Here is a 26,434-nt window from a genome sequence, read left to right on the forward strand (position 1 = left end):
CTGGTAGCCAATCAAAAGGCGGAGCTGCAGAGGAGCGGGTGGAAACCACGCCCGATTCCAGGTGACTCCTAGCAGGGAGGGGAGCGTGTCAGCTGGTAGGGTCCCGTGCCTCGGGCGAGCTACCGGGGGACGAAGCTGCGGGAGCGCGCGGGCAGTGGCCGGCCGCGGAATACTTGTGTGCTGCGGCCAAGAAGAAGGGTGATGGAAGGGCGGCAAGAGGCTGGGAAGGAGAGCAAGGTAAAGAAAGGATGCGAATCCCCTCCCCCCCGCCTCACTCCACGATACCCAGTGATGCCCAATCAGGGAGTGGGACGTGTGTGCATGTGTTCGCGCGCACGCGTGAGCTAGAGAGACCTGAGCAAGGGGGGGGGGCGCCACTGTGGCACCTGCATGGGGCATGGTGAGGATGGCAAAGGGGGCAGGGTTTACCTTTGTCATGACAGATGGAAAGGGACCTGTCACTGCCACTCCTCCCCTCCGCCGGACCAGCTCACGATTATGGCCTAATAGGGAAGAAGAGGAAGGAGGGATGTCAGGGATTGGGAAGAGTACCCTTCTCCTTTGCCAAGGGAGCGGGGGAGGGATCCAGTACAGCACTAACGGCTTCATTTGTGTACCTGTGTTCATATAATCGTAAGATCATTAATTCTTCATTTTTTCCCCTTGACTTCATTCAACAAATAGTTATTGAGCATCATTGGGCTCACAGAGGTGCACACTTTTCAGAACTGGACGCGTGTGCATAGTGGGCGGTGGCCGAGGATAAGGATGGAGTAGCTGTGGTCCATCCTTGAAATCCCATCTCCCTCAAGCAGTTACCAAACAGTCCAGGCTACAGCAGAGATACTAAGGCAGCAGGAGGGGACAGGAGACTTAGGGCCCCATTGTACCAATGAGTCAGATTGTGTATGTGTGTGTGTGTGTGTGTGTGTGTGTGTGTGTGGAGGGGGCAGGTTGCAGTTGGACAAAGGGGAAAGCTGCCCTGGGGATATCAGAGAAGCCAAGTGAGGAGTGGGGTTCAAGGGAGTTTGGAGAGGTGAGGGGGCTGACAGACACAAAGTATAGAGCAAAAAATACCCATTTCAATGTTTATGTTCATATTCATGGCTAAATTAATTAATTAATATGCTTAGATTAATTAAAATGCTTAGATCAGTACCTGGCCTATAGGAAGCTCAATTGTAAGTGTTAGCTGTTATGTTGTTGGTGTTGTTTTGTTGTTGTTACTGTTATCATATGGGATATTTACTAGGCTATCAAACCGATGGGTCCATTCCCAAACTTGTAGGTACCAGACTCTCTGAAAGTGCAGTATTAGATCCTGTCCTCTAGAATAAGCATTACTTTCTCTAAGAGTCTCCTTTAAATAGAAAGAAATGGAAAGAATACTAAATGAAGATGTAAATAAAAATATAATAGAAGAGAAAATGAAATAATATAAAAATACTTGACTAATCTAACAGAAGACAAGGAAAAAAAGAATAAAGCAACAAAAAAAAGATGAGAAAAAGAAAAAAAACAAAAAGCAAGATAGTAGGTTTATAGTTTATGTTAATAATTATAGTAATTATGAATAGACCAAACACTCCAGTTAAAAACATTCAGAGGGTGCCTGGCTGGTTCAGTTGGTAGAACATACAACTTTTGATCTCAGGGTTGAGACTTGGAGCCCCACCTGGAGTATAAGGTTACTTAAAAAAAAAATTGAGACTGGACTTTTTTTCAGATTGGATTTTTAAAAAAAAATAGGCTTCATGCCCAACATGGAGCCCAGAGTGGGACTTGAACTCACAACCCCAGATCAAGACCAGAGCTGAGACCAAGATTCTGATACCACCCAGGCGCCCCTCAGATTGGATTTTTAGAAGACAACTATATTCTGTCAAATGACACATACTTTTAGGGGTGCCTGGGTGTCTGAGTCGGTTAAGTGTCTGACTCTTGATTTCAGCTCTGGTCGTGATTTCATGGATGGTGGGATGGCTCTGGGCTCCATGCTCAGCAGGGAATCTGCTTAAGATGCTCTCTCCTCTCCCTCTGTACCCCCCCAACATGTATACTCTCTCTAAAATAAATAAATAACTCTTTTTTTTTTTAAAGAGGCATACTTTAACTGTAAGGACCCAGAAGAATGCTGGCATAGCTATATTAATTTCAGACGAAGTAGACTGTGAGATAAGAAGTATTAGAAATAAAGAGGGACATTTTTAAATGGTTAAAGTGTCAGTTCAACAGGAAGATATAACAGTCCTAAATTGGGGCACCTGGATGGCTTGGTGGGTTAAAGCCTCTGCCTTCGGCTCAGGTCATGATCCCAGGGTCATGGGATCAAGCACCGCATCGGGCTCTCTGCTCGGCAGGGAGCCTGCTTCCTCTTCTCTCTCTGCCCACCCCTCTGTCTACTTGTGATCTCTGTCTGTCAAATAAATAAATAATATCTTTAAAAGGAAAATAAATTGACTTTCTAAAAAAAAAGATCCTAAATTTATATGCAACTAATAGCATCATTTCAAAATGTTCAAAGGAAAAGATGACAGAATTAGAAAGAGAAATAGCTCACAATTACAACTAGAGGTGTAACACAACTCTCTCAACTGTAGAACAAGCAGACAAAAAAAAAAATCAGTAAGGATTTTGAAGATTTAAAATATCATAATTAAAAAAAAAATACCATGATTGGGGCACCTGGGTGGTTCCGTCAGTTAAGCATCTACCTTTGGCTCAGGTCATGATACCAGGGTCCTGGGATCCAGCCCGCCTGGGGCTCCTTGTCCAGTGGGGAGCCTGCTTCTCCATCTCCCTCTCCCTGCTACTCCCCCTGCTTGTGCTCTCTCTCTGTGTGTCAAATAAATAAATAAAATAATAAAATACCATGATTAATCAACTTGATCTAATTGGTTTAATTAAAGCTCTGTACCCAACAGCTGGTGGAAACACATTCTTTTTGAGTGCACTTGAAAAATTCACCAAAATACATTATGTGTTGGGCTATATTGCAAGTATCAAGTTTTGAAACTTTGAAATCATAGAATGAGATCTTTGTCCTGTAGAATTAATGGGGAATCAAAGCAAAAAGATAACTAGATTCCAAAATACTTGGAAAGTAAGCAACGTGCTTCTAAGTAACTCATAGGTCAAAGCAGAAATGACAATGAAAATTAGAAAAATTTTTAAAGAAATGGTTTTGAAAATATGATAATCAAAACTGGAGATACAGCTGAAGAAGTACCCCGGGGGGAAACTTATACCTCCAAATGCGTATTTTAGAAAAAAAGAAAGATTGAAAAAAGTCAGTGATCTACATTTCTTTTTTTGTTTTTTTAAAAAAAGATTTTATTTATTTATTTGACAGAAGAGATCACAAGTAGGCAGAGAGGCAGGCAGAGAGAGAGAGGGAAGCAGGCTCCCTGCTGAGCAGAGAGCCCTATGTGGGGCTCAGTCCCAGGACCCTGAGATCGTGACCTGAGCCAAAGGCAGAGGCTTAACCCACTGAGCCACCCAGGCACCCCTTGTTTTGTTTTTGAAAGATTTTATTTGTCAGAGAGAGAGAGCACAGCAGGGGGAGTGGCAGGCAGAGGGAGAAGCAGGCTCCCTGCTGAGCCAGGAGCCCAAGGTGAGACTCCAACTGAGGAAGGACCGTGGGATCATGATCTGATCCAAAGGCAGAGACTTAACCAACTGAGGCACCCAGGCATCACAATGATCTACATTTTAATTTTAAGAAACTAGAAAAAGAAGAACAAGTTAAACTCCAAGAAAGTAAAAGGAAGGAAATAATAAAGAGCAGAAATCAATTAATAGAAGATAAATATAAATGTACAGAAATACAACAATGCCAAAAATAGTTTTTTGAAAATATTTAAAAAATAATAAGCATTTAGAAAGACTGATGAGAGAGAGAAAGAGCGAGACTGAGAGGGAGGAAGGGAGAAAATATTAATTACCAATATCAGGAATGATAAAGTACATATTGATAAAGATGTTTCAGTCATTAAAAAGACAGTAAGAGGGGCACCACCTGGGTAGCTCAGTCAATTAAGGTTAAGTGTCTGCCTTGCCTCAGGTCTTGATCCCAGGGTCCTGGGATTGAGACCCGCATGGGGCTCACTGCTCAGGGGGGAATCTGCTTCTCCATCAGCCTCTGCCCCTCCCCCCACTCATCTTTCTCTCTCTCTCTCTCCCGCTCTCTCTCAAATAAATAAAATTTTAATAAATAAATAAAGTATTTAAGAAAAAGCTTATGCCAACAAATGAGAGAATTTAAACAAAATGGACAAACTACTTGAAAAAATGCAACTTACCAAACCTGAAACAAGAAATAGAGAATTTCAATAGTCCTATATTTATTACAGGAAGTAAATTTATAATTAAAAACTTTTCCAGAAATACCTCTCTAAGCAATAAAATTCCACGTGTGTATTGTTTGAAGCCTTAAAGGAAAGCTAGTAACATTCTTATGTAAGTTATTCCAAAAACAGAAATAGAAAGCACAATTCAACTTATTTTAGGAGGGCAATATAGCCTCAATACAAAAACCTGTCAGGAAGAGGTAGATGATGGTGATAATTGAACAACACCATGAATATCCTTAATATCAATAAACTGTACACTTTAAAATGGTTAAAATGGTAAATTTTGTGTTATGCATGTTTTACCACAAAAAATCCTATCAAAAACATTAAAAGAGAGGAAAAATACAGTTTAATTTGTCTTGTGAACATAAATGGAAAAATCACAAACAAAATGTCATCAAGTTGAATAAGCAGTATATAAAAATATGATACTTCAGGGCACCTGGGGAGCTCACTTGGTTAAGCATCCAGCTCTTGATTTCAGCTTAAGTCATGATCTCAGGGTCATGGCGTTGAGCCCTGCATTGGACTCCACACTCAGCACAGAGTCTGCTTGTCCCCCTCCCTTTGCCTCTCCCCACAATCACTTGCTTGCATGGGCTCTCTCTCTCTCCCTCTCTCTCTCTCAAATAAATAAGTAAATAAAATCTTAAAAAAAAAAGAAGAAACCAAAAAACAAAAAGGTAATACTTCATGATGAAGGCCTTGTTCCAGGAATGCAGGGTGGTACAATATATGATGATCAATCAATGAAATTCAGGACATTACAGAATGACATTTGATATCTCAATAAAGGGAGGAAACGTAGATAAAAATCTTACCAAACTAGGCATAGAAGGGAGTCTCATTAATCTGATTCAGGATTAATCATTTTTAGGATTTTTTTTTAAGATTTTATTTATTTATTTATTTATTTTAGAGAGAGAGAGATTACAAGTAGGCAGAGAGGCAGGCAGAGAGAGAGGGGGAAGCAAGCTCCCTGCTGAGCAGAGAGCTCAATGCGGGGCTTGATTCCAGGACCCTGAGATCATGACCTGAGCCAAAGGCAGAGGCTTAACCCACTGAGCCACCCAGGTGCCCCAGGATTACATTTTAAATGCATTCCCTCTGAGATCAGGAACAAGTCAAGGATTTCCTTTCTCACATATCACCATTTCTGCATTGTACTAGAGGTCCTAGCAAATGCAATAAAGCAAGAAAAAGAAATAAAAGGTATAAAGTTTGGAAAGGAAAAACTAAAACTGTCATTATTTTATATTATAGGATTTTATCTGGAGGAAACCCAAAATAATCTACAAACTATTTAAAGTAGTAAGTAAATATAGCAAGGTTCTTGGACATAAAGTAAATATAGAAAAATCAATTGTGTGTTTCTACATACTAGCAATAAATAACTAGGGAATGAATCTTTTAAAAATATTTCAAATAGGGGCGTCTGGGTGGCTCAATGGGTTAAAGCCCCTGCCTTCGGCTCAGGTCATGATCCCAGGGTCCTGGGATCGAGCCCCACGTTGGATTCTCTGCTTGGCAGGGAGCCTGCTTCCCTTCCTCTCTCTGCCTGCTTTTCTGCCTCCTTGTGATCTCTGTCTGTCAAATAAATAAATAAAATCTTTTTTTTTAAAGTCTATTTAAAAAAGTGAAATATTTCAAATAGCAACAACAATAAAAAAAATCATAAAATACCTAGGAATAAATCTAACAAAGATGTGCAAACCCTTTACAGAGAACACTACAAAACATTACTGAGAAACATTAAAGAAGATTTAAATAATTGGAAATATATTTCATGTTGATGGATTGGAAGATTCAAAATTATAAAAATGTCTATCCTTCCCAAAGTGACCTATAGATTCAATTTAATCTCAATCAAAATCCTGGCAAATTTTTTGGGTGTAAATTAACAAGCTGAGTCTACAACTAAACAGAAATGCAAAAATCTATAATAGCCAGAATGATTTTGTTAATTCTATCTGATTTCAAGTTTGTCAATTACAGTAATCAAGACAGTGTGAAAATATCAAAAGTACAGATGTATGGATCAGAGAAACAGAACAGATAGTACAAAACCTATAACACTTATGAAGTCAATTTATTTTCTACCAAAAAAAGATTTGTACCAGAGCAAGTCAATACTCAAAAGTTGGTTTTTTTTTTTTTTAACAAATAGTGCTAAAATGACTGGCTGTTGTATGACAAAAATGAGTCATAACCCATACCTTACATTGTATACAAGATGAAGTGAAGGTGGATCATAGACCTAATTATAAAAGCTTACACTATTAATTTCTAGAAGAAAAAAAAATAGGAGAATATCTTCATGACCTGGGGGTTGGCAAAATTTTCTTCAAGGGTATGCAAAAATCCTGCATCATAAAAGAAAAGAGCTTGTAAAATTATAGGTCATTAAGAGAGAAAAGGCAACCCAAAGAAGAGGAGTTACTGACAACACGTAACTGACAAAGGACTTGTCTCCAGGATATATAAAGAGCCCCTACAAATCAATGAGAAAAAGACAATCCAATTTTAAGAGAAGGGAGGGGAGGGGCACAAGACTTGAATAGGCACTTTACAAAAGATCTCTAAACAGGTGATGGATACATAAAATGGTATTCAACATCATTCCTCACCAGGGAATACAAGTTAAGCCACAATCCGCAAATACCCTGCCCCCACCAGGGTATTTTTTTCTAACATGAAAAAGACTAACAATTCTCAGTACTGGCAAGGGTGTGGTGCCACTGGAATTTTCATACAATGCTGGCAGGAATATAAATTTGTACAATCACCTTGAGAAACTGGTAGTGTCTGCGAAAGATTTAAACACATGCCTGCCCCATAGAAGACACATGGAAGAATGTTCAAGGCAGTTTTATCCATAATAGGCCAGCCTTGAAATAATCTAAATGACTACCAACAGTAGAGAGCGAGGGGACATGAGCTGTGGGCTGGTGACAGTCTATGTACTGGTGAGCCATGCTTGAAGGTACAGTGGCTTCTTCCTTCACTGGGTACAGTGGTATAGACTGAGTAGGTGTTTAATAACGGTGTGTGGAAAAGCTCAATGCAAGAATGAACTCGTAGTCTGGGGGCTCACTGATCGGGATGCCTGAATTCAGTAACCAGCGGGGGAAGAGGTGAGCTGGTAGCTGAGAAAGCACTTGGGGTTTGGGATTTGAGAAACTGGGTTCAAATCTGGCCCAGCCACTGCTGATTTGGGACAACTTATTTCACCTCTCTGGTGCTCTCTGCAGAGCAGGGAGAAGCCGGCCCGCTTCTGAGGAAGGAAGTGTGGGAAAGTGTTGTAGTGATTGTAGAACCCCGAGCAGTGACTCCCCGGGATCCCTCTAGCTGGTGACCCCAGGGCATTGAAGAGGCAATGCTGCTGAGGCGGGCTGTGCAGGAGGACCCGGAGTCCGCTGTGAGGATGCGGTCAGGGGCTGTGGTCAGTCGTGTCAGAAACCTCCCCTCCCCGGCAGCCCTCCTCCGTATCAGTGGACCTGCAGGGAGACAGTACCTTGCAGGTGGAGATCTCTGATGCCGTGAGCGAGCGCGACAAGGTGAAATTCACCGTTCAGACCAAGGTGAGGCTGCCAGAGGAGCGAGGGGGGGTTGAAGCGGCGGCCTCGGGAGCTCGAGGAGCCCGCTTCCCTCGGTCTCGCTTGCCTGGGGGGTGAGGGCCAGATGCCAACGTCAACTCTGGGCCCTGTTCCTCAACCTGACTCCTGCCCCCTGCCTCTCCGAGAAAGCAGGCATCTTGCCTCCTCTCCAGTTGCCTTTTGCCTCTGGCCCCGAGTCCTAACCATCCCCTGTCCGTCATCCCGACGGAAATCATGGATGGCTGAGCCACTGAGGCCCACCTTGGGCCTCACCTGGAATGTGGGATTGGGGAAGCCCGAGAGTGGGTGCCCAGGATGCCCAGCAGGTCCAGGGTTTGGGGGGGAGGAGAGACACTTCAGACATGCTTCCCGGCTTCCAGAGCTGCCTCCCTCACTTCGCCCAGACGGAGTTCTCAGTCGTGCGACAACATGAGGAGTTCATCTGGCTACACGACGCCTATGTGGAAAACGAGGAGTACGCCGGCCTCATTGTGAGGAAGGGCCGGGCGGGCTGGGGCCGTGAGGGGCAGGTCTGGGTGCTTGGGTGGGCATGGAAGACTGAGCGATGCTTCTGGGGGTGGGTGATGGCCTTCTCAGCCATGAGAGACCTGCCCACTCTGTCCCTCCTTCGAGCAGATTCCCCCAGCCCCTCCAAGGCCAGACTTCGAGGCTTCGAGGGAAAAGTTGCAGAAGTTGGGTGAGGGGGACAGCTCCATCACGCGGGAAGAATTTGCCAAAATGAAGCAGGAGCTAGAGGCGTGAGTGCTACTTCCTTTCCTTGAGCTCCAGGCCCAGCCCTGTCCTGAGAGTCCCCGGATTTCATCCCCTGTGGTTAGTTAGAGACTCTGACCTCTGACCCCAGGGCTCCTGAGGGGAAGGGGGCGGGATGATCAGAGCCAAGGAGGGTCCTTGAGCTGCCTGCTGATTTCCGCAGGGAGTACCTAGCTCTCTTTAAGAAGACAGTTGCAATGCACGAGGTCTTTCTGCAACGCCTTGCGGCCCACCCGACCCTGCGTCGAGACCACAACTTCTTTGTCTTTTTGGAATATGGCCAGGATGTGAGCTGAGCCAGAGCACACCCTTGGGTCACCCTTGGGGGTTGGGCAGGGAGGGCGTTAGGTGGGTTCAAGCCTCCTTCTCATCAGCTCCAAGAGTGACGTGAGCCTGGGGTGCGAGGTGCGAGCGCCCACCCCAGCACCATACTCTCCCCTGTGTGCCTCAGCTGAGTGTCCGAGGAAAGAATAGGAAGGAGCTTCTTGGGGGATTTCTGAGGAATATCGTGAAGTCTGCAGATGAAGCCCTCATCACCAGCATGTCAGGGCTCAAGGTGACCCCTGGGACCCCTCTGTGGATTCAACCCAGGGCTTCAAGTCCACAGCAAACACTGAGGCCCAGGGGGGCTGCGGGAGGGAAACCACCGGTGGGGCACGGCCTAGAGGGAAATCGTGCTGCCCCTGCGAGTCCATGGCCACCATGTTCCTGCTGACTCAGTGTAAGCGGCTCCTGTCTGGCTCTCTTAGGAGGTGGATGACTTCTTTGAGCACGAGAGGACCTTCCTGCTGGAGTACCACACCCGCATCCGGGACGCCTGCCTGCGGGCAGACCGTGTCATGCACTCCCACAAGTGTACGCAGGGCCCAAGGGGCCCTGGGTTCCCTGCCCCTTCCCCCTGGCATGCCTACTCCCTATGGGGAGAGAAGAAAGCAGGAAACATCCCGTGTCTCTCCAAGACACAAACACTGATGCTGGGGCTTGATGTGCAGACCGAGGGGGTCTGATGGAGGGCTGTTCCCCAACAGGCCTGGCAGACGATTTTATCCCTATCTCTGCTGCACTGAACAGTCTGGGAACACAGGAAGTCAACCAGCTAAAGACGTGAGGACTCCCTCTTGCCCTTCCTGCCCCTGTCTATGCCTGTAATACCGTGCCTGCCCGCGAGGGGTCACTGTGGAAACGCCCTATCAGCGTAGGTGGGAGGTGAAGTTCCTGCTGGGATTTGGGAAAGACGCCAGGGAGATTTCCCCACTGCAGGGCATCTGCAAGGGTAGCGCTAAGGGCAGCGCTAAGGGCAGGGAGGCTTTAAGCAACACCCTCTTAAGAATCCTGCCCTAACTCTTCCCCACTGCCTCCTAGGAGTTTCCTCAAATTGGCAGAGCTCTTTGAACGACTAAGGGTGAGTCCTGCCTTGTGTATTGGAAGGGCACCCAATCAATGATCCTTTGCAGGGACTAAATAGCCTCCTCCTAGAAAAGGACAAAGCTCGAGGATCATTTCGGAACATTTGGTGATAACTTGGGCCAGTGATACCCTGGACTCACCCTCAGTCAAACCCTAGTTTAATGAGCTGGAGAGGAGACAGGGATCTGGTCTGAAGTGTGCGTGGGGTGGTGGGGGTGGGGGTGGGAAGCAGGCCTGGCAAGCCATGTACAAGGATGGGCCACGTGCCTCTGGGAGGTTGCCCCGCATTGCCAGCATCCTGCCCCAGACACACACTTCCTGAACTCTCCTCCAAGAGTCAACGGCAGTGTGCCGGTCTTTCTAAGCCTCTGCTGGATCATATCTCCTCCCTGCTCAGGGACCTTCGGGGACCCTGCCCTTCCAGAAACTGCCCCAAACACAAAGCCCAAAGTCCTTAGTTTGCTTTTTAGGCCTTTGGGATCCAGCCACTGCCATCTGAGCACTGCCACTGACCTCATGGTTCCCTGAACACGTACGAGGCTTGCACACCTGCAGAGCCTTTGGCTGTTGTCTGATTCCTACTCAGCCCCCAAGATCCGGATCAGATGCCACTCCTCAGTCAAGTTTTCCCTGGCCTGCTCCCCTGAACATCAGGGTTTGACCTGGAGTGGTCATCAAGTGACTCTGTTGGCTGTTGAGAGGAGCAGCAGCACCTCATCCCTTAGCTGCTCCTCTGCAAGCTCCCTCCCCAGCCTCGAAACTTCCTGATACAGAAGCTGGAGGGCCGAGTGGCATCTGATGAGGACCTCAAGCTATCAGACATGCTGAGATACTACATGCGAGACTCACAGGCAGCCAAGGTAAGATATGTCCCCAGCACAAACCTTGGGGCTGGAGGACAGCAGGACTGGACCAACAGGGGAGGGCAGGCAGACGAGGCCGTAGGCATCGACGATCCTGTGCCCCTGCTGGCCCCAGGACCTGCTGTACCGGCGGCTGCGAGCCCTGGCCGACTATGAGAATGCCAACAAGGCACTGGACAAGGCACGCACTAGGAACCGGGAGGTGCGGACTGCCGAGAGCCACCAGCAGCTGTGCTGCCAACGCTTTGAACGCCTCTCGGACTCAGCCAAGCAGGGTAAGCCCCATGGCCCCAGAGGCCCTGCCACTGGGCTTCCTACTCTGCCAGGGTCCCCATTTTTTCCTTCCTTCCCTCCAGAGCTCATGGATTTCAAGTCCCGCCGCGTCTCCTCCTTCCGCAAGAACCTCATAGAGCTGGCAGAGCTGGAGCTCAAACACGCCAAGGTGAGCCCTCCACCCTCACTGTGCTCTCTTGCCACCTCCCTCCCAGACCTCTAGGTTCTTACCAAGTACTGGCAAGCATGTATTGGGGGCAGGTGCTCTGGGAGCCCCCCGTGGACTTTCGGGGTCGTTTCATCTTGGACCAGGACCCTTCCCTTCCCATCATTAATATGCCCTCAATAAACGGCAGCTGTTGTTGCTGAGGACAAGAATGCAAGAGGGAGGGGGGTAGGACTTACAAGTGTGGGAAGAACGCCCCTTCTATCATGAAGCAGGGTGGCAGTGGTGGGGGACATCAAGGTCCTCTCTCCTATGCAGGCCAGCACCCTGCTTCTCCGGAACACCCTTATCGCCCTCAAGGGGGAGCCTTAGAGCAGCTACAGCCTACTTCAGGGCCTTTAGTGGCAAGAGTCCCCCCCCCTCCCATTTCCCTCAACATACCACCTCCCCCACCACAGCAACCACTAGCCAGGCCCCACGATCTCCCAGGGCAAGCCCATGCCCCACTCCCACCCAAAAGGGCCAGGTCCTGCAAGAGGAAGCTAGGGCATCATGGGTACCATACTTGGCCACAGGTAAGAACCCTGACCTCAGGGAGGCCAGGGGTCTGGACCTCCCTCCACTCCTGGGATCTGGGGGACAGCCCCGGCCCACCCCATCTCCAATCTTCCCCCCCAGCCCCCCCACCCCAAGTTCATTTGTCTCCAGCCTGTTCACAAATAAAAGCTTGCTTTTTGTAGCAAGGAAGCCTGTTTAGTCCTTACTTCCCACAGCTCCAGGGCCCACCAGGAATGTAACCAGGGCACTATGGACACCAGACCCTGGGCACCCCACCCCACCCCCACCAGTGCCAAAAGTAACTACCCTTCCTGCTTCCCACTTTAAGAGACACTGGCAAACTCCAGAGAACTAAGGAACCAGCTTTAACAGGCTTTTTCCTTTTCCCCCCAGTTTGGGTGTGTGTGTGCATGTAATAAGCCCGCATTCCCACCCTTAGGGTGAGATTTATAGGATACCTTTACCTCCCAGGCTGGTGAAAACCCAAAGTACATATCAGAGAGCCTGCAGCAATGCTAGCAAAAGGCTTGGGGCTCCAGCCAACACCCTCTTGGTTAAACACAGGGAGGTGGGGCCCAGGAGACTTGGGTCTGAAGTCCCGGGATCCACCTGGCCTGGCCCCACCCCGGACTCCAGTCAAATCTCCAGAAGGCTAAATGCTCAACTTGGCTTCTGACTCACAGCAGCCACTGAACCCAGCCCTCATAGATGAGTCAGCCATCCATGAAAGAAGTCAGAGGAAAACCAGAGAGAACCTTGAAGACAGAACAGCTCAAGAGGCACTTTGTAACTCCGTAATCTCACAGCCCACACTAGGCAGGCCTGAGCCTGGGGTTGAATAGGCCTCACTGCCCAGCTGCCCACCCAGGGAAGAGGCTACAGGAGAGTGTTCAGGTATGAAGGCCATTCTGCCTGAAGGGCTCCTGCGGACGGCAGCAGACACACCCCAGTTCATTGAAGTCCCCAACAGTCAGTTAGTTTGGGCCCAACCAGTGATACCCACTATGAGTGAGAACTGTCAGAGGACAGCTCAGCCATGTCCTGCGACCAAATGAAGGGGGTGGCTGGAGGCTGGGTCTAGAGAAGAGACACTGCTCATTATCTCAGCATACCTTCCCTGGCAAGGTCCCTTGGGCCCCAACCCTGAAACAAACATCCCATTAGTGAGCCTTTTTATTGTTGTGTGTGTGTTGTTTTTTTTTTAATTGAAGGTCCCTTACTGGTCCTGCTTCCACGGGTGGCCAAGACCAGGGGAAAAAAGGGGAGGGGAACCAGGCGGCGCAAGGAGGGGTCATCTCCACAACATTCCATTTATACACAGAACTAAACAGACAAGCACGGAGTCACTATTGCGGTTAGAAGTTGGCAGCATGGGAAAAGGGAGGAACAGGTGGGGAATTGGGGCGTCGTTAAAAAAAATACAGGCCCCCCCCAAACTGGGGTGCCTGGGGGGAACTTGGTCTGCTTCAACCCAAGAGGAATCAGAAGATCAAAAGCGGTTTGGGAAGGCCAGAACCGTCAGGGAATAGAGGGAAGAGGAAGGTCCAGGGGGTGAGGGGGGCTGTTTGGCAACTGGGGTGAAGGGATTGCCCTCCCCCTGCTGGGATCCCCCCAGCCCCTCCGGTCTGGCAGGAAGGGGGCAGCCTGCAACCCCCATGGGCAGGGTCTGGGGCTGCCAGATGCTCCAGGCAGGGGGCTGGAGGGGGCTCACAAAGGCTTGCCCTCCAGAGAGATGACAGCACTGCCCCCCAGTTTCTCTGCCAGGGTGCAGCGGTCCTTGACCTCCTCGTAGCAGTTTGCTTGTAATTCATGCTTGATCCCTGTGAGGAAGAAAGGGAGCATCTGTGAGCAGGATGCGTTGGGGGAGGGGAAGTTGGGGCTGGGAAGGAGCCAATCAGAACAGATGGAAGGGACAAGGTTACCTTCCAGCAGGCAGGGAAGAGGAGGGGAGAGGCATCTCATATACCATGCCTTTCACCCTGCTCTGCAGCCAAAGCCTGGATGAAAAGGTACATGGCATCCATGCTGGCCCTTACCCGTCAGCTTTTTCTTGATGGCATCCTTGGAGCTGGCATAAATCATTTTGCTCTTGAGGGGTGCAGACTCAGGTGCCCTGGAGGGAAACGACAGAGAATATGCAACAAACTTCTCTCTCCAAGTCTGGAAGTACCCTCAAGTGAGAGAGGACTTCAAGCACTCGGGCTTTGCTCAAGTTCCCTACTGACCAGTGTTTGTTACAAGCCCCCCCCCCCAACACACAGAGGTCCCCATGCTGAGAAAGCAGGGTGAGCCAGAGCTAGGGAGGCACAGAAAGAAGCGCCTGCAGGGAAGCTCACCAGAAGATAAACACCAGGTCCTCCTTCTTGCTCTCCTTGGTCTCATAGGTTGCGTCGTAGAGGGCATAGCGGCAGTCCTTGTCTGGCAGCATCTTGACAAAGGTGGCGTAGGGGTCATCTACAGTCTGGCCCACATCACCCACCAGGATCTCCTTGCCCTCCTCCAAGATGATGTTCTTCTTGTCCTCGCTCAGGCAGAAGAGCACCGCCTTCTTGCGCTTCTTCACTTCCTCTGGTGTCGAGGACTTGCGCACCTTCATGTCATTGAACACTTTGATGACGCCATCAGAGACCGCCACGCCGGAGGCCTAGGGGATGAGCCACATACACTTCAGAAAGGAAAGACTTTGGGGGGCACCTGGGTGGCTCAGTGGGTTAAAGCCTCTGCCTTCAGCTCAGGTCATGATCCCAGAGTCCTGGGATGGAGCCCAGCATCCCACTTCCTGCTCAGCAGGGAGCCTGCTTCCCTTCCTCTCTCTACCTGCCTCTCTGCCTACTTGTGATCTCTGTCAAGTAAATAAATAAAATCTTAAAAAAAAAAATAGTAAAGACTTTGGGACTCCCCCTAAAAAGATCTTAAGATCTCCTTTGCAATCGTAAGAGATCTACCTCAGATACCAACAAGTCCTCAACGAAGAGATCACTACTCCTTCCCAAGACAGACAAGTGTCAATATTTTGCCACCCCACAAAGCCACCGTCCAAGGACCAAATGAGACAACAGAACGGTAGTCCTACAAGAAACCTTTTATCATCTAATTCAACATCACTCCTCCTCACCCAACATCTTATAGTCCAGAAACCAAGAACCTGTAAACAGCAGAACCTCGGCTTTGATGTGAGTCCAGAATTAAAAGAATCTACAGGCTCCTTTCTTACAGTACTCCATCTCAGCTTTTCGATAATAGTCCTGACTCAAAACTTCACAGACAGGAAAGGGAGACCCAGGCACCCAGGTTAGAGCCACCTCTTCTGGAGAGAGAACGAGGACCCCCAACAATGGTAGATAGGACACCAATGAGTTTAATTCTCGTTAAGTCCATCAGAACTAGTAGTGCAGTTGTTCACAAACCATCCTCTTTGTTGGGATCATCTTCAACCAAAGCAAGAATCACAGTCCCTAATTAAAACACTAACCCATTAACTCCCCGTCCTCCGGGGAAAATGTAGGACCCGAAGATCGCTTGACATAAGTTAGCAGGTCAAAACCAAATACCCGCGGTCCTCAAGAGCTCTTTAAACGTCTACTCTGGGTCGTGTTGGGGGGGGGCACCCTAGCCTGGAGGGGGGCTGCTGTCCACAGTGAAATCTGCTGCGCCCCCCCGCGCCCGGAACTGCAGAGGAAGCCGGCCACGTGACCAGCCGCTTCCGGAGTAGGCGGGGAAAAGCGCTCGCCCGGCCAGGCCCCCTCCGGGAGAAAGCAGTACCCGAAGGCAGGAGCACCCCCAGAGCACCCCGAGGAATCGCCTTTTCCGACAGGCCTTTCAGCCCCCTCCGCAGCCGGCCGAAGCCTGGACAAGTTACACAACCTTCAGTTCTCGTAGCCCTGGGGCCGAACACAGGGGGCGGGGTGGTTTCCGGGCGGTGCCTGCCTGGGTCACTTCCCTAAACTCGGCTCCACCCTCAGGCCCCATCCGGGAAAGACGAAGGCCCCGCTTGTCCAGGGCTTCGGGCCCAGCGGCGGGGCCTGAGCGTGTGCGCACGCGCCAGCGGACCGTGCCGTTCCAGCCTCTGCCGAATGTAGAGAGCGGAGAACCCAGATGGCTTTGTGAGCTCCCACGCAGGGCCGTGATCTCCGCGGTGCAAACCCGTGGCTCCGGGTCGCGCGGCGCAAGCCCCTAATCCCCAGCGTCAGCACCCGGACCCCTCCGCCCCCGCATCCCCTTGGCCCTCCGCCCCCGCCCCTCCTGGGCGCAGACATCCCTGCCACCTGCTCTCTACAGACCCGCCAGCCGAGGGAGGGTGACGCGGAGACAGGAACAGCCCTTGGGTGGGGCGCGCGCGCCGAGACCGCTCGCGCGCTTTTCCTTCGCCGCCCCCGGGCCGGGTTCCGACGTCGCGTACTCCCGTCGAACGCGCGACCCCGTGAACCGATTTGGTTCAGCGCGCGCCAGCGGCTGCTCCGCGAGGGGCGGGCGCGCGCGCGCGCCGCGGAACCCCCTCCCCCACAGCCAGTGTCCGCGCGGGCGCAGCAGAGCGGTGGGGGAGGGGAAGGGAGTCCAGGGGGCGCGCGAGCGACGGCCGAGCCAGCCCTCCCCAGCGTCCGCGGGCGCGCACGCGCGTCCCAACACCGCCCGCCCCTCAGCCCGAGACCCTCATCCCGCCCGGGGCGCTGGGGGGAGGGGGTGCCGACGTCGCTCCACCGTTCCCTCCCCCGCGCGCGGACGACCGATTCGCAGCCGCCTCCCCTCAGTCGCCATGGCCTGCTGCTCACCATGTTTCCGGAAGCGAAAAGGAGATAGCAAGGAGAGTCAGGAGAGATGAGAGCCGCTGCAGCTGCTGCCGGGATCCGACTGAACGCGGCCTCTCCCGGCCCCTTCCGTTTAGTATGAGCCGCACAATGAGGGGCGGGGCGGGCTTCCGGCGCTCCCCCCACGGGCCGACGGGAAATGAAGTCCGAGGGTCCTGCGCCGTCCTCGGGCTCACTGGGTAAGAGAGTCTTTTTCGCCAGCCGGCCTCCCAGCGCCACATTACATGCTGGGAAACGTAGTCCGAGACCGCCGAGAGGGACTGGGGTTATGGCACGGAGAGCGCGCCCATTGGTCGAATTTTCCAAGAAACGCTCCGCTGAGCAAAGGCCCCCCGCGCTAGGTAATGTGACCCGAAAATGAGCTCTCGACCCCGCCGCTCGTTACCTGCGGCGGAACTGTTTCCTAAAATCCATCTTGGCAGGTTATGGTCTGAAAATTTCTAAATTGAAGCAACTGTTTATTGGCCTGGAATCCTGTCCTAGATACAGCAAGGAGAATCGCAAGTGTAAAGCGTCGTCAACCTCCATATGCACCTTTTATATGCAAACCCACTGGTCTCCTGAGAAAAGGCCATATGCAACTTAAATAAAATTAGAATAAGAGAAAACACACAAGAGAAAGGCTACAAGGAAGTCTTTGAAAATAGAGCTTTGTCCTTGTTTTAAAGACGTCTGGCAAGTTAACGAAACAAAGGGAGAAGGGCAGGGGATCGTGCGATCAATTTAAAGATCGTGTGCCTTTTACTAGAGAAAGAGTGAAAAGAAAACATATATTAAACCAGATTTGCATCACGTTCTCGAGTGGTAAGCTAGGCATACAGTTAACTTAAAACCCGGAAAAATTAAGACACAGCTCTGTATTAGCCTGAGTTTCAAAAAAAGAAACGGGTGGGGACTACGGGAAGTTTTCGTTGGCCTCGAACGACGACCTTAGGCCTTAGTCTTAGGGTCTGCGGAAAGACTACAGAGTGGCAAACAGGGTAACTAAGGGTATCGATCCCATCAGCAGAATAAAGAGTGTTAATGAAGAGCTGGAAGCCTGGTCTTCAAGACCGGGAGTGGGGCACCTCGCAGGGCATGCCGGGGATTGTAGTCAGGAACATCCGCTGCACCGCCCACCAACCGAGTTCCCGGGAGCCCCAGGTGGAGGCCGCCGCCCGATCCCCAGCCCGGTAAGCGACCCTGCCAGAAAAGGAGACTGTCTCCACTTTTTTCAAGCCTCGGAGTTTCCAAGAGTAACGAGGAGGGGGACACAGAGACTTCGGAGTTACCCTGGAGACACGCTCCCGCCCGCCCCTAGCCACGGGATGCCCTAGATGTCCTTATTAGGACAAGAGACTAGAGGGGGTGGGGCCAACCCGAACGCCCGACGGAGGCTCCTTATAAGGCAGCCTCGGGAGGGAGGCGAGAGTTCGGAGCTGGCTGGGAGGGTGGGGGGAGCCGGGTTCGCGGTTGGGCGGAGTCTGAAGGGGCGGGCCTGGGGCTGTGGTGCCCGCCTCTCCACTCCTCGAAGGCCCGACCCCAGCTCCTCGCGACTTCCGTAAAACAGCTGGGGGAGAACTTAACTCCCTGGAGAGATCCTCGAGCCGTAACTGTCCCTCAACTTGGGACCCTTCTGCATAATCCTAAACATAAACCTCCTCAAGGGTCTCCCGCCTCCAATGAGTCACAAAAATGACCTATGTGTTCTCCCTTTCAACCTTCGTTCTGGCTCTTACCTCCAGTCTGCTCCCCTGAATCTAACCACGTACCCATCTCAGGCCGCCCCCTTCCCCCGCCGTGAGGCCCAGCACCTCCTATATGTCCCCCTTCTACTTGTCCTCTGTTCCCCTCCGTCCTCCTAGATTTGGCTTTCCCTGAATGTCCACGACTTCGCTCCCCTCCTCCACTGCTAGATCTCCACGCCTCGCTCCCCCCACCCTCCCTGGGGATCTCGTTTTCTTCGGAGGGTCCTTAGCTCCTCCTACATTACCTTTGTATCTTCATCCCCAGTACTGCTTTCTAGATGTCCGTCCTATAAATATACCTGCACTCATTTGCACCCCGCCCCGGCCCCCACCTCTTGGGCTTTTCAGAAGCTCAGTCCCTCTCCAGCATCCCCGGCAAAGGTGGGACTGAAACTTGACAGCCTCAGGTTCCTCGGTGTTAAGCACCACCCCCAGCCAGCCCTCCCAGCCACACCGGGGCGCTGTCGGCCTTTCTGTCTCCGCACAAAGAGGACACCCCGCCCCCCCACCCCGCCACCCCAGCTCTCGGAACTGGGTTGGGAGGAAGGGGCGGGACAAGGCTGGGGGCGGGAGGGTATGGGTGGGGCCCGTCCTTTGACTGGTTTGGGACGGGAGGGGCGAGGGGGTGAAAGGCCGCAGAGAAAGCGCTGGGCACCAAGCGCTTAGAGTAGTGCGGGGGCGGGGAGGGCAGCAGGAGGCTCTTCTCTAGTTAGTGCCCCGCATGGGGTCACGTGATTGGAGAGGTCCCGCCCTCACCCTCCCGAGTCAGGTGTTCGAATCCCGTCTCCAGAACTGGCGGCGTCCCGGTCGGGTCTGCGCGAGGCGCCAGAGGACCCTCCCTGAGGCTCATGGCAGCGCCGGTCCGCTTGGGCCGGAAACGCCCGCTGCCCGTTTGCCCCAACCCGCTCTTCGTACGCTGGCTAACCGAATGGCGGGACGAGGCAGCCAGTAGGGGCCGCCGCACGCAATTCGTGTTTCAAAAGGTGGGTCCGGGCTCGAGGCGGACAGGTGCGGGCTGGTGCGGGCAGGTGCGGGCTGGTGCGGGCAGGTGCGGGCAGGTGCGGGCAGGTGTGGGCGGAGCCAGACAGCCAGGCCCGCCTTGACCCGGTACGGTACCCCTGCCCCGGCCAGGCGCTGCGCTCGCTCCGGCGGTACCCACTGCCTCTGCGCAGCGGCAAGGAAGCTAAGATCCTGCAGCACTTCGGAGACAGACTCTGCCATATGCTGGACCAGCGGCTGCAGCAGCACGAAGCATCTGGCGGTAAGCGCTAGAGTCAGGGCCGGTGGTCCCCTGAGCCTCCCCTAGGCGTAGGCTCCGTAACCACCTGGGTTAGCTTCAGGTTCTCCACTCATGTCCAAGTTGCTGTTTGACCTCAGGTTAGTAGCTGGCTAGCAGAACCTCATCCCTCTCGCCTACTACACGAGCTGGCAGCGTCCCAGACCTTCTCTCCTGCTGGGTTCCGTGGCATTGACTCTCTTCCGTTGCTGCAGGTGACCATGCCCCGATTTCATCTGGAGATAAGAGTCCAGCCCGGGAAGGACCCTTTGCCACAGTCCAGGATGCTTCCATGCCAGTGAGACGTGGGCAAGGGGAGTGAAAAGGAAAGTGGGAGCACCAGGAGTTAGATTTTCTGGCTGGGGGAACTTCAGGCCTGGGTCCACCTCTCTCACCAGTGATGCCTGGCCTTTGGCAAATGACTTACTGTGGTGCTTAGTTCTCTTCTCTGTAGATGGAAATACTGAATGATAATAGAGTCAGGTGAGAGTTCCAGAATCAGACTATTTAGGCCAAGCCCAGTAAGTCATGACGATTGCTATTATTGGTTTTCTTGCCTTACCATCTCTGTTCCCCAGCCAATGGTAAAACTGAGGCTGGGTCAGACAGATTACATGCCCACCCCCCAACCCCCCCACCCCCCACTCCAACCTTTCCACCATCTCATCCCAGCCTTACAAGTCATCCCATCATCTGACCCAATTTCCAGACAGGGAAACTGAGGGGCAGCTGAGGGACTCATTCGGGCCCGTGTAGCCTGCTGAGACAGGGCCTGAACCTCGGCCCTGCCAGGGATGCAGTCCACAATGGCTGATTGGTTTCCATGTTCAAAGCCACGGTGATTCTTTCAGCTTCCAGCCCAGCCCAAAGCAGGGGGCTCAGGCAGCTACTGGCCGGCTCGGCACTCAGGCGCCCGCGAGATCCTACTGCTGCTCTACAGGGAGCACCTGGTGAGCCCGTGGCTGGCCCAGGAGGCAGGAGCACCCAGGCACTGGGGCCTGAGGCTCCTGGAGGAGGTCGGCCCTAGTACTGCACCTACCTATCTTAGCACCCTAGTGCCTAGCACTTATCTGGATTACATTTCTGCCTTGATTACAGAATCCTAGTGGCCACGGCTTCCTAGCCAAGGAGGAGCTGCTGCAGGGGTGTACCCAGAAAGCCCCCAGGGTGAGCCCTGAGCAGGGAAAGGGTGGAGCTGAGTGGCAGTGGGTTAGACCCTAAGCCCACCAGGGACTTCCCTTCTTGGGAGCAGGCGGTGGCTTGGGGCCCAGGGAGGTGGACTTATGGTACCGCCAGGAGCTTTCTAAGGGTCTCTCTTCCCCTATGGACAGGTGGCCCCTGGGAGTACTCGACCCTGGCCAGCCCTCCGCTCCCTCCTGCACAGAAACCTCGTTCTTAGGACACACCGGCCAGCCAGGTGGGGTCGACTACAGGGGGAGACAGGAGGTGTGTGTTGGGCGTTGGGGGGGGGGGGGACATGGATGACGTTCTGAGCGGGGCACTGCCGTCACCCAGCAAATCGCAGGCCTTGTGCTGTTGAGTTGGGTGTGGGAAAGGAGGGCCTTACTTGCAGGAGCCCGTATCGTGGGAGTACCAAGAGGACCCGAGAGATCAGGCACTAGGCAGCGGGGAGGAGAGGGTTGCACAGGTTTTACTGGAAGAGCGGAACGCCTTTGCTGAGGACCCAGCATTTGGACATGTCTTAGAATTTAGTGGGGGAGAGATGCAAGGGCAGCACTCTGGAGAGGAGGGACAGGGTGTCTGAGATGTGCTTGTTGTAGACCGAGAGACGTCCCTGGGCAGGTCCCAAGAAGGCTATCTGGGGAATGAGAACACAGCCCGGGGAGTGACTTGTTTGGGCAGGGGTCGCCAGGGCTGGTGGGACCAGCCAGGCTGGGGGCAGGCAGGAGGCAGGAGGACGGGCCAGGTGTGAGTGAAGAAGGGAGATCTGTGTTCATCAGGTACTCGCTGACGGCGGAGGGTCTGGAGCTCGCCCGGAAGCTGGCTGAGTCAGAGGGCCTGAGCTCACTGGACAGTCATATCAGGCCAGAGGAGCCCCCTGGGGAGGAGCCAGAAGTGCCAGGAACGGCCTCTGCTGAACTGTGAGGAGGAGGGGGAAGGGGGGGGCCTAGGGGGCGGCAGAGTCTCCCAGAAACAAGGCCAGCCCTCTCCCCATCATCTCCAGCTGAGCTGCCGCACCCACTTGGTTGCGGGGGGGGGGGGGGGGGGGGGGTGGCGGTGTGGGGGGGCTGCCTGGCGCCGGTGTCCTGGCCTCAGACACGCTGACGCCCCCCTCCCCCTTTTAGTGGCGCCAGTGAAGGGAGTGTCCAGCAGCCACCCCTGGAGCTTGAGCCTGGAGAGTACAGGGTGCTGTTGTGTGTGGACACCGGTGAAGCCAAGGGGTGAGGGGGCTGGGGGCGGAGGAGCAAAGGAGGCGATGCTGGGGGAGGGGGTGGCAGGGGCCCGCCCTAATCTAGGCCGCCTGTCTCACAACTCCAGGGCGGGGCACAGGCCACAGCTGCTCCTCGAGCTACAGCGTCTGCGTGTGCCCTACATGGTGCGCAAGCTGCACGTCGGGGACTTCGTGTGGGTGGCTCAAGAGACCAGGCCCAGAGACCCAGGTAGGGGTGTGGACCGAAGGGCAGGTATCCGAGGCAGGGCCCTGGGGGGTCGGGGTGTGCGGGGATATGAGCCTCCGGAACCCTTCTTGGTCTCCTGGCAGCAAGACCCGGGGAGCTCGTCCTGGACCACATCGTGGAGCGCAAGCGGCTGGATGACTTGTGTAGCAGCATCATTGATGGCCGCTTCCGTGAGCAGAAGGTTCCTAGAACGGCCTCGCCGTGTCCCCCATTCCCTCTCGGCTCCAGGGCCCCTCCGAAGCCCAGGGGTGTCTGGCTTCAAGGCAGAGCTCCCATAGCCATTACCCCCATTAGAGATGCACCCAGCCAGCTCCAAGATCAGAGCTCTCGGGCCCCTGTGGGCGCACAGTAGGGGCGCAGGGTGACTGGGCTGGACTGAGGGACATATTCCAGAGCCCTTGGGCGGCCAGCGCCCACGGTCCAGGATAAACAAGACCCAGACCTCCAGGAGTGGAAGCAAAGCGGCTCAGTCTGGGTACTGGCTGCTGGGCTGGTCGCACAGAGAGGCCGTGCATGGACAGAGAGCGTGCGAGAATGCCCGTCATTCAGAGATGATGGGAGGCTCTTCCTGACAACGGTAACAGCGTGAGCAAAGGTGGAGGCCCCGAGACAGGCAGAAAAGCTAGGGAAGACAAAGAGGTGGACTGGTGACGATTTTGAGTGTGACATGATTGACAGCTGGCACCTGACCTCCCCCCCCCCCATCTTGTCTCCCTCCCCAGTTCCGGTTAAAGCGCTGTGGCCTGGGCCACCGAGTGTACCTGGTAGAGGAGTATGGCTCGGCGGGCCACCTCAGCCTTCCCGAGAGCACGCTGCTGCAGGCTGTCACCAACACTCAGGTGAGCCCGGAGGGCCAGGCCAGGTTGGCGGGGACCCCATAGTCCGCGGCTCCAGCCGGGAAGCCCCTTCCTCTCCTGGGTGGGCTCCTCTCTTCCAGGTCATCGATGGCTTCTTTGTGAAGCGCACAGCAGACCTCAAGGAATCGGCTGCCTACCTGGCCCTGTTGACACGGGGCCTCCAGAGACTGTACCAGGTGAGCGGTTGCCCCTGTCCCTGTCCCCCCAAGTACTTGGGCCCTGGGCTCCCCTGAGGAAGTGAAGTGAGCAAGATGCCTGGTGTTCGGGCTGGCCCATTGAGGCCTAGGATTGGGCAAGGACTGGCCGGGGGGGTCCCCTAGAGCTGGCCGGGCCTCACTTCCCTCTCCCCTCAGGGCCGTACCCTCAGCAGTCGCCCCTGGGGAGCCTCCGAGGCCTCTGAATCAAGGCCGGGGCCCTCCCCAAATCCTCTGTGCTCACTCCTCACCTTCAGTGACTTCAATGCAGGTGCCATCAAGAACAAGGTACTGCCTCGGCCCACTCCTCCTCATGTGGCCCAGCCCCAGGCCACTCCTGACACGGTCCTCCCTGCTCCTAGGCGCAGTCCGTGCGCGAGGTCTTCGCCCGGCAGCTGATGCAGGTGCGCGGAGTGAGTGGGGAGAAGGCGGCAGCCATAGTGGACAAGTACAGCACCCCCGCCAGGTAGGCCCCCGCAGAGCTCGTGGGGGGCGGGGGTCCTCCACCCCTGCCCTACCTGGCTCTACCCGTGCCTCGTGACGGGGTCTGGCTGTGCCGGGGCTGGACAGACCCAGAGATGGACAGACCCAACTGAGTTCCCGGAGATCAGGTGGTAAGGCAGACTGAACCCGCTAGGACCAGACCATATCCCAGGCCCCTAGGGGAGGCTCCAGGAGGGATGGACACCTTCTGCCGGGTGCAGCAGAGGCGGCTTCTAGAGGAGGGGTTTGGGCCATGAAGATGGGGCCAAGTGAGAACATTTGCAGCTCCATGAAGGGAGGGTGAGCTGGACGGAAGAGGGCCTTGAATGCCAGACTCAGGAAGTATGGCAGCAGTCCCGACTCCTTCTGTCTGGCTCCCACGATGGTGGCCTAGCTGCCCGGAGCAGGCCATCTCTCCCCTATTGTCAAGCTTTAGAAACTCAAACACCCCACCCCACCCCCAGCCTATTGGCCGCCTATGACGCCTGTGCCACCCCCAAGGAACAGGAGATGCTGCTGAGCACCATCAAGTGTGGCCAACTGCAGAGGTGACAGCAAGGAAAAGAACCTAGGGGAGGGGTTAGGGCTGGGGTGCTCTGGCCCATGGCCTGACCATCCCCTGCTTCTTTGTGCAGGAATCTGGGGCCCGCTCTGAGCAGGACCTTGTCCCAGCTCTATTGCTGCTACGGCCCCCTCACCTGAGCTATGCCACGAGGTCGACTCTGCCTGCCCACGCACCCCCCCCCCCACCTTCACAGGCTAGCCAGCTTTTTAATCCGAATCTGTTTGGCCACAATAAAAATATAAGTATTTGCAGCTTTCTGTATTATGGAGATGATGCTGGGCCCCACAGGCCTTGTGAAGTATCCAGGCAGGAACTGGAGAGACCAGCAGGTCCACTGGTTTTTAAACTGAGCTCCTTGGGACCCTGGGGTTCCCTGGGGGAGCACTAAGACTACCAGGGAGATGGAGTCAGTGAGGCGTTGCAACTTTGAATCTAGTTTATGTCGGTCAGAGTTCCCCGATCAAATAACATTTCCTTCAATAACAGGTTCTGTATTTTGGAAAAGAAATGTCTGGAAAGTGCTCATGGCCTAACTGCCTCATTTTATGGATTGGAAAACTGAGGCACCGGAAGCTACTAGGGTTTAGCCAAATTGATAGTTTGAGGCCACGCTGGGAGTAAAACCCAAGGCCTCCATTGTCTACAGTGGGGTTTCCCAGGTCCCCCTCAAACCAGTCAAACCCCAATTCCTGGGCTGGGTCCTGAAGTCTGCAGCCTTATTACCTCCCTTCTCATAATGTGCATGGTCAGCCAATCCCGGCCTTGGGGATGCAGTTCCCAGCTCCTATCTGTGGGGCCCCCTGAGCCTGAACAGAGACATTCCCCCCTGCTTTGGGTGACTGGCCCGCCTCCCACAGCCAGGCCCCTTCCCCCATCCGGGGTTCACTATGGTGTTCCCCACCCACCTCAGCCACCAGGACTCCTTCTTTCTCCCTTTATTGCCTTTCTCTTTCTACTCTTCACAACAGCATCTGCCCTTGCAGCGAGCACAGACATCCCTGAGCCCCAGGCTCTCCGGCTGCAGGAAGCCTCTCCCTCCCTGAGGGTCCCCCCCACCCACTCCTCAGAAAGTGTAGGCCCCCACGAAGACGGTGAGTCTCAGTACAGAACTGGCCCGGTAGCTCATGAGGGAGTTCATGGTGACCATCTCGAGGTCCAGCACGTACTCCCGGGGGCCCGTCACGGGCCGGGCGAGGACCAGCATGGCGCTGACATTGTTGATTTGCTGCAGGGCACAGTGGGTGGGGGGGGACATGTAGATCACGTCAACCTACACGCCTGTCCTGGCATCACCTCCCTGCCCCATATCTTGAAGCCACAAGCAGATGGCTGTGAAGGAGAGAGCCGGCCAGGCCGTGATCTCAGGCTCCCATCGGCTCTGTGATACCCATGACATCTTGGCTCTGGTGCACCCAGGCTCCCACCCTCAGAAATCTCCCACTGGTGCTCTTCCCGCCCTTTCCATCTAGTTCTTTTGTCTGACCAAAGCCAAGGCCAGATGAAAGACTCTTGGGAGTGATGGGGCCTTTGGTGACCTGGAGCAGGCGACTTCCCTTCAGAGCGTCCAGTTTCATAAAGAGAAAACAAGGACTGATACCAGATAAACCCTCAGACCCCTCTCATTGTGAATCAGGCCTGGACCCCTCCTGCCTAACAGTTCCACCAGCACCAGCTGGGTTCTTGGACCCCAGACCCCACATCAACCCCTGCTGCCTCTCTCTCCAAGGCCCAGCTCCATTTGCTTGCCTTCCCCAGACACTGCTTTGTCTGTTACTTGGACAGGCATGTGCCTTGTCCCAATGGCATGTCCATTGGGTGTTCTAAGGGTGAAGAAATTGAGGTCACATAGAGAAACCAGTGCAGGGACTCAAACCCCAGTGTCCAAGTGTCTGGTCAGAACTG

General features: G+C 53.5%; 4 protein-coding genes and 1 long non-coding RNA gene across 23 annotated transcripts in view; 2 read left to right on the forward strand and 3 right to left on the reverse strand.

The window, feature by feature from the left end:
- The window catches only part of LOC309873288, a 39,430-nt gene extending 39,340 nt beyond the window's left edge, over positions 1–90 (reverse strand). The window contains exon 1 of the long non-coding RNA XR_014316258.1: positions 1–90. This is a non-coding gene — a long non-coding RNA (uncharacterized lncRNA).
- Positions 69–13,503, forward strand: SNX32 (sorting nexin 32). Of its 4 annotated transcripts, none has more exons than XM_082748513.1 (13): positions 69–237; positions 7,829–7,933; positions 8,329–8,439; positions 8,585–8,706; positions 8,883–9,006; positions 9,171–9,275; positions 9,469–9,574; positions 9,748–9,823; positions 10,082–10,121; positions 10,900–10,986; positions 11,105–11,264; positions 11,346–11,431; positions 12,670–13,503. In XM_082748513.1, the coding sequence occupies exons 1-13, from the start codon at positions 202–204 to the stop codon at positions 12,826–12,828; spliced, it is 1,317 nt and encodes a 438-aa protein (XP_082604639.1). In that variant the 5' UTR covers positions 69–201; the 3' UTR covers positions 12,829–13,503. The 4 variants fall into 4 exon arrangements, with proteins under 4 accessions (XP_082604639.1, XP_082604641.1, XP_082604638.1 ...); XM_082748515.1 differs by lacking the exon at positions 12,670–13,503 and adding an exon at positions 12,551–12,595; XM_082748512.1 differs by lacking the exon at positions 12,670–13,503 and adding an exon at positions 11,887–12,171.
- On the reverse strand, positions 13,157–18,944 carry CFL1 (cofilin 1). 3 transcript variants are annotated; one of them, XM_082748564.1, is made up of 6 exons: positions 18,764–18,944; positions 17,177–17,270; positions 16,756–16,966; positions 14,323–14,630; positions 14,023–14,099; positions 13,157–13,806 (listed from the first exon to the last, which is right to left on the reverse strand). In XM_082748564.1, exons 2-6 carry the CDS (start codon positions 17,203–17,205, stop codon positions 13,694–13,696), a joined length of 738 nt encoding a protein of 245 aa, XP_082604690.1. In that variant the 5' UTR covers positions 17,206–17,270; positions 18,764–18,944; the 3' UTR covers positions 13,157–13,693. The 3 variants fall into 3 exon arrangements, with proteins under 3 accessions (XP_082604690.1, XP_082604691.1, XP_082604692.1); XM_082748565.1 differs by lacking the exon at positions 17,177–17,270 and having other exon boundaries at positions 18,764–18,941; XM_082748566.1 differs by lacking the exons at positions 16,756–16,966; positions 17,177–17,270; positions 18,764–18,944 and adding an exon at positions 16,267–16,595.
- The window catches only part of MUS81 (MUS81 structure-specific endonuclease subunit), a 9,917-nt gene continuing 968 nt past the window's right edge, over positions 17,486–26,434 (forward strand). Inside the window, exons 1-17 of one of the 14 annotated variants that reach the window (XR_014316250.1) lie at positions 17,642–17,963; positions 19,309–19,501; positions 19,650–19,779; positions 20,010–20,092; positions 20,646–20,744; positions 20,893–20,961; positions 21,126–21,211; positions 21,741–21,896; positions 22,101–22,196; positions 22,294–22,415; positions 22,517–22,614; positions 23,156–23,272; positions 23,371–23,466; positions 23,756–23,772; positions 23,847–23,950; positions 24,432–24,515; positions 24,603–24,783. Coding sequence is in view for 10 of the 14 variants with exons in the window: in XM_082748489.1 (XP_082604615.1) it covers positions 17,815–17,963; positions 19,309–19,501; positions 19,650–19,779; positions 20,010–20,092; positions 20,646–20,744; positions 20,893–20,961; positions 21,126–21,211; positions 21,741–21,896; positions 22,101–22,196; positions 22,294–22,415; positions 22,517–22,614; positions 23,156–23,272; positions 23,371–23,466; positions 23,644–23,772; positions 23,847–23,950; positions 24,432–24,515; positions 24,603–24,669 (1,878 nt within the window). In the remaining 4 variants the exon portion in view is untranslated. Of the gene's footprint in view, positions 17,964–19,308; positions 19,502–19,649; positions 19,780–20,009; positions 20,093–20,645; positions 20,745–20,892; positions 20,962–21,125; positions 21,212–21,740; positions 21,897–22,100; positions 22,197–22,293; positions 22,416–22,516; positions 22,615–23,155; positions 23,273–23,370; positions 23,467–23,643; positions 23,773–23,846; positions 23,951–24,431; positions 24,517–24,602; positions 24,784–26,434 lie in introns of those variants that run through there. The other 13 variants (XM_082748497.1, XM_082748489.1, XM_082748491.1 and 10 more) reach the window with 13 other exon arrangements.
- EFEMP2 (EGF containing fibulin extracellular matrix protein 2) overlaps positions 25,453–26,434 on the reverse strand; it is a 6,104-nt gene continuing 5,122 nt past the window's right edge. Inside the window, exon 11 of the mRNA XM_082748545.1 lies at positions 25,453–25,757. Within this exon, the coding sequence (XP_082604671.1) occupies positions 25,596–25,757 (162 nt within the window). The 3' untranslated portion in view covers positions 25,453–25,595. The remainder of the gene's footprint in view (positions 25,758–26,434) is intronic.

This window comes from Mustela nivalis, assembly GCF_964662115.1.
Source record: "Mustela nivalis genome assembly, chromosome: 9".
Classification (NCBI taxonomy): Eukaryota; Metazoa; Chordata; class Mammalia; order Carnivora; family Mustelidae; genus Mustela; species Mustela nivalis.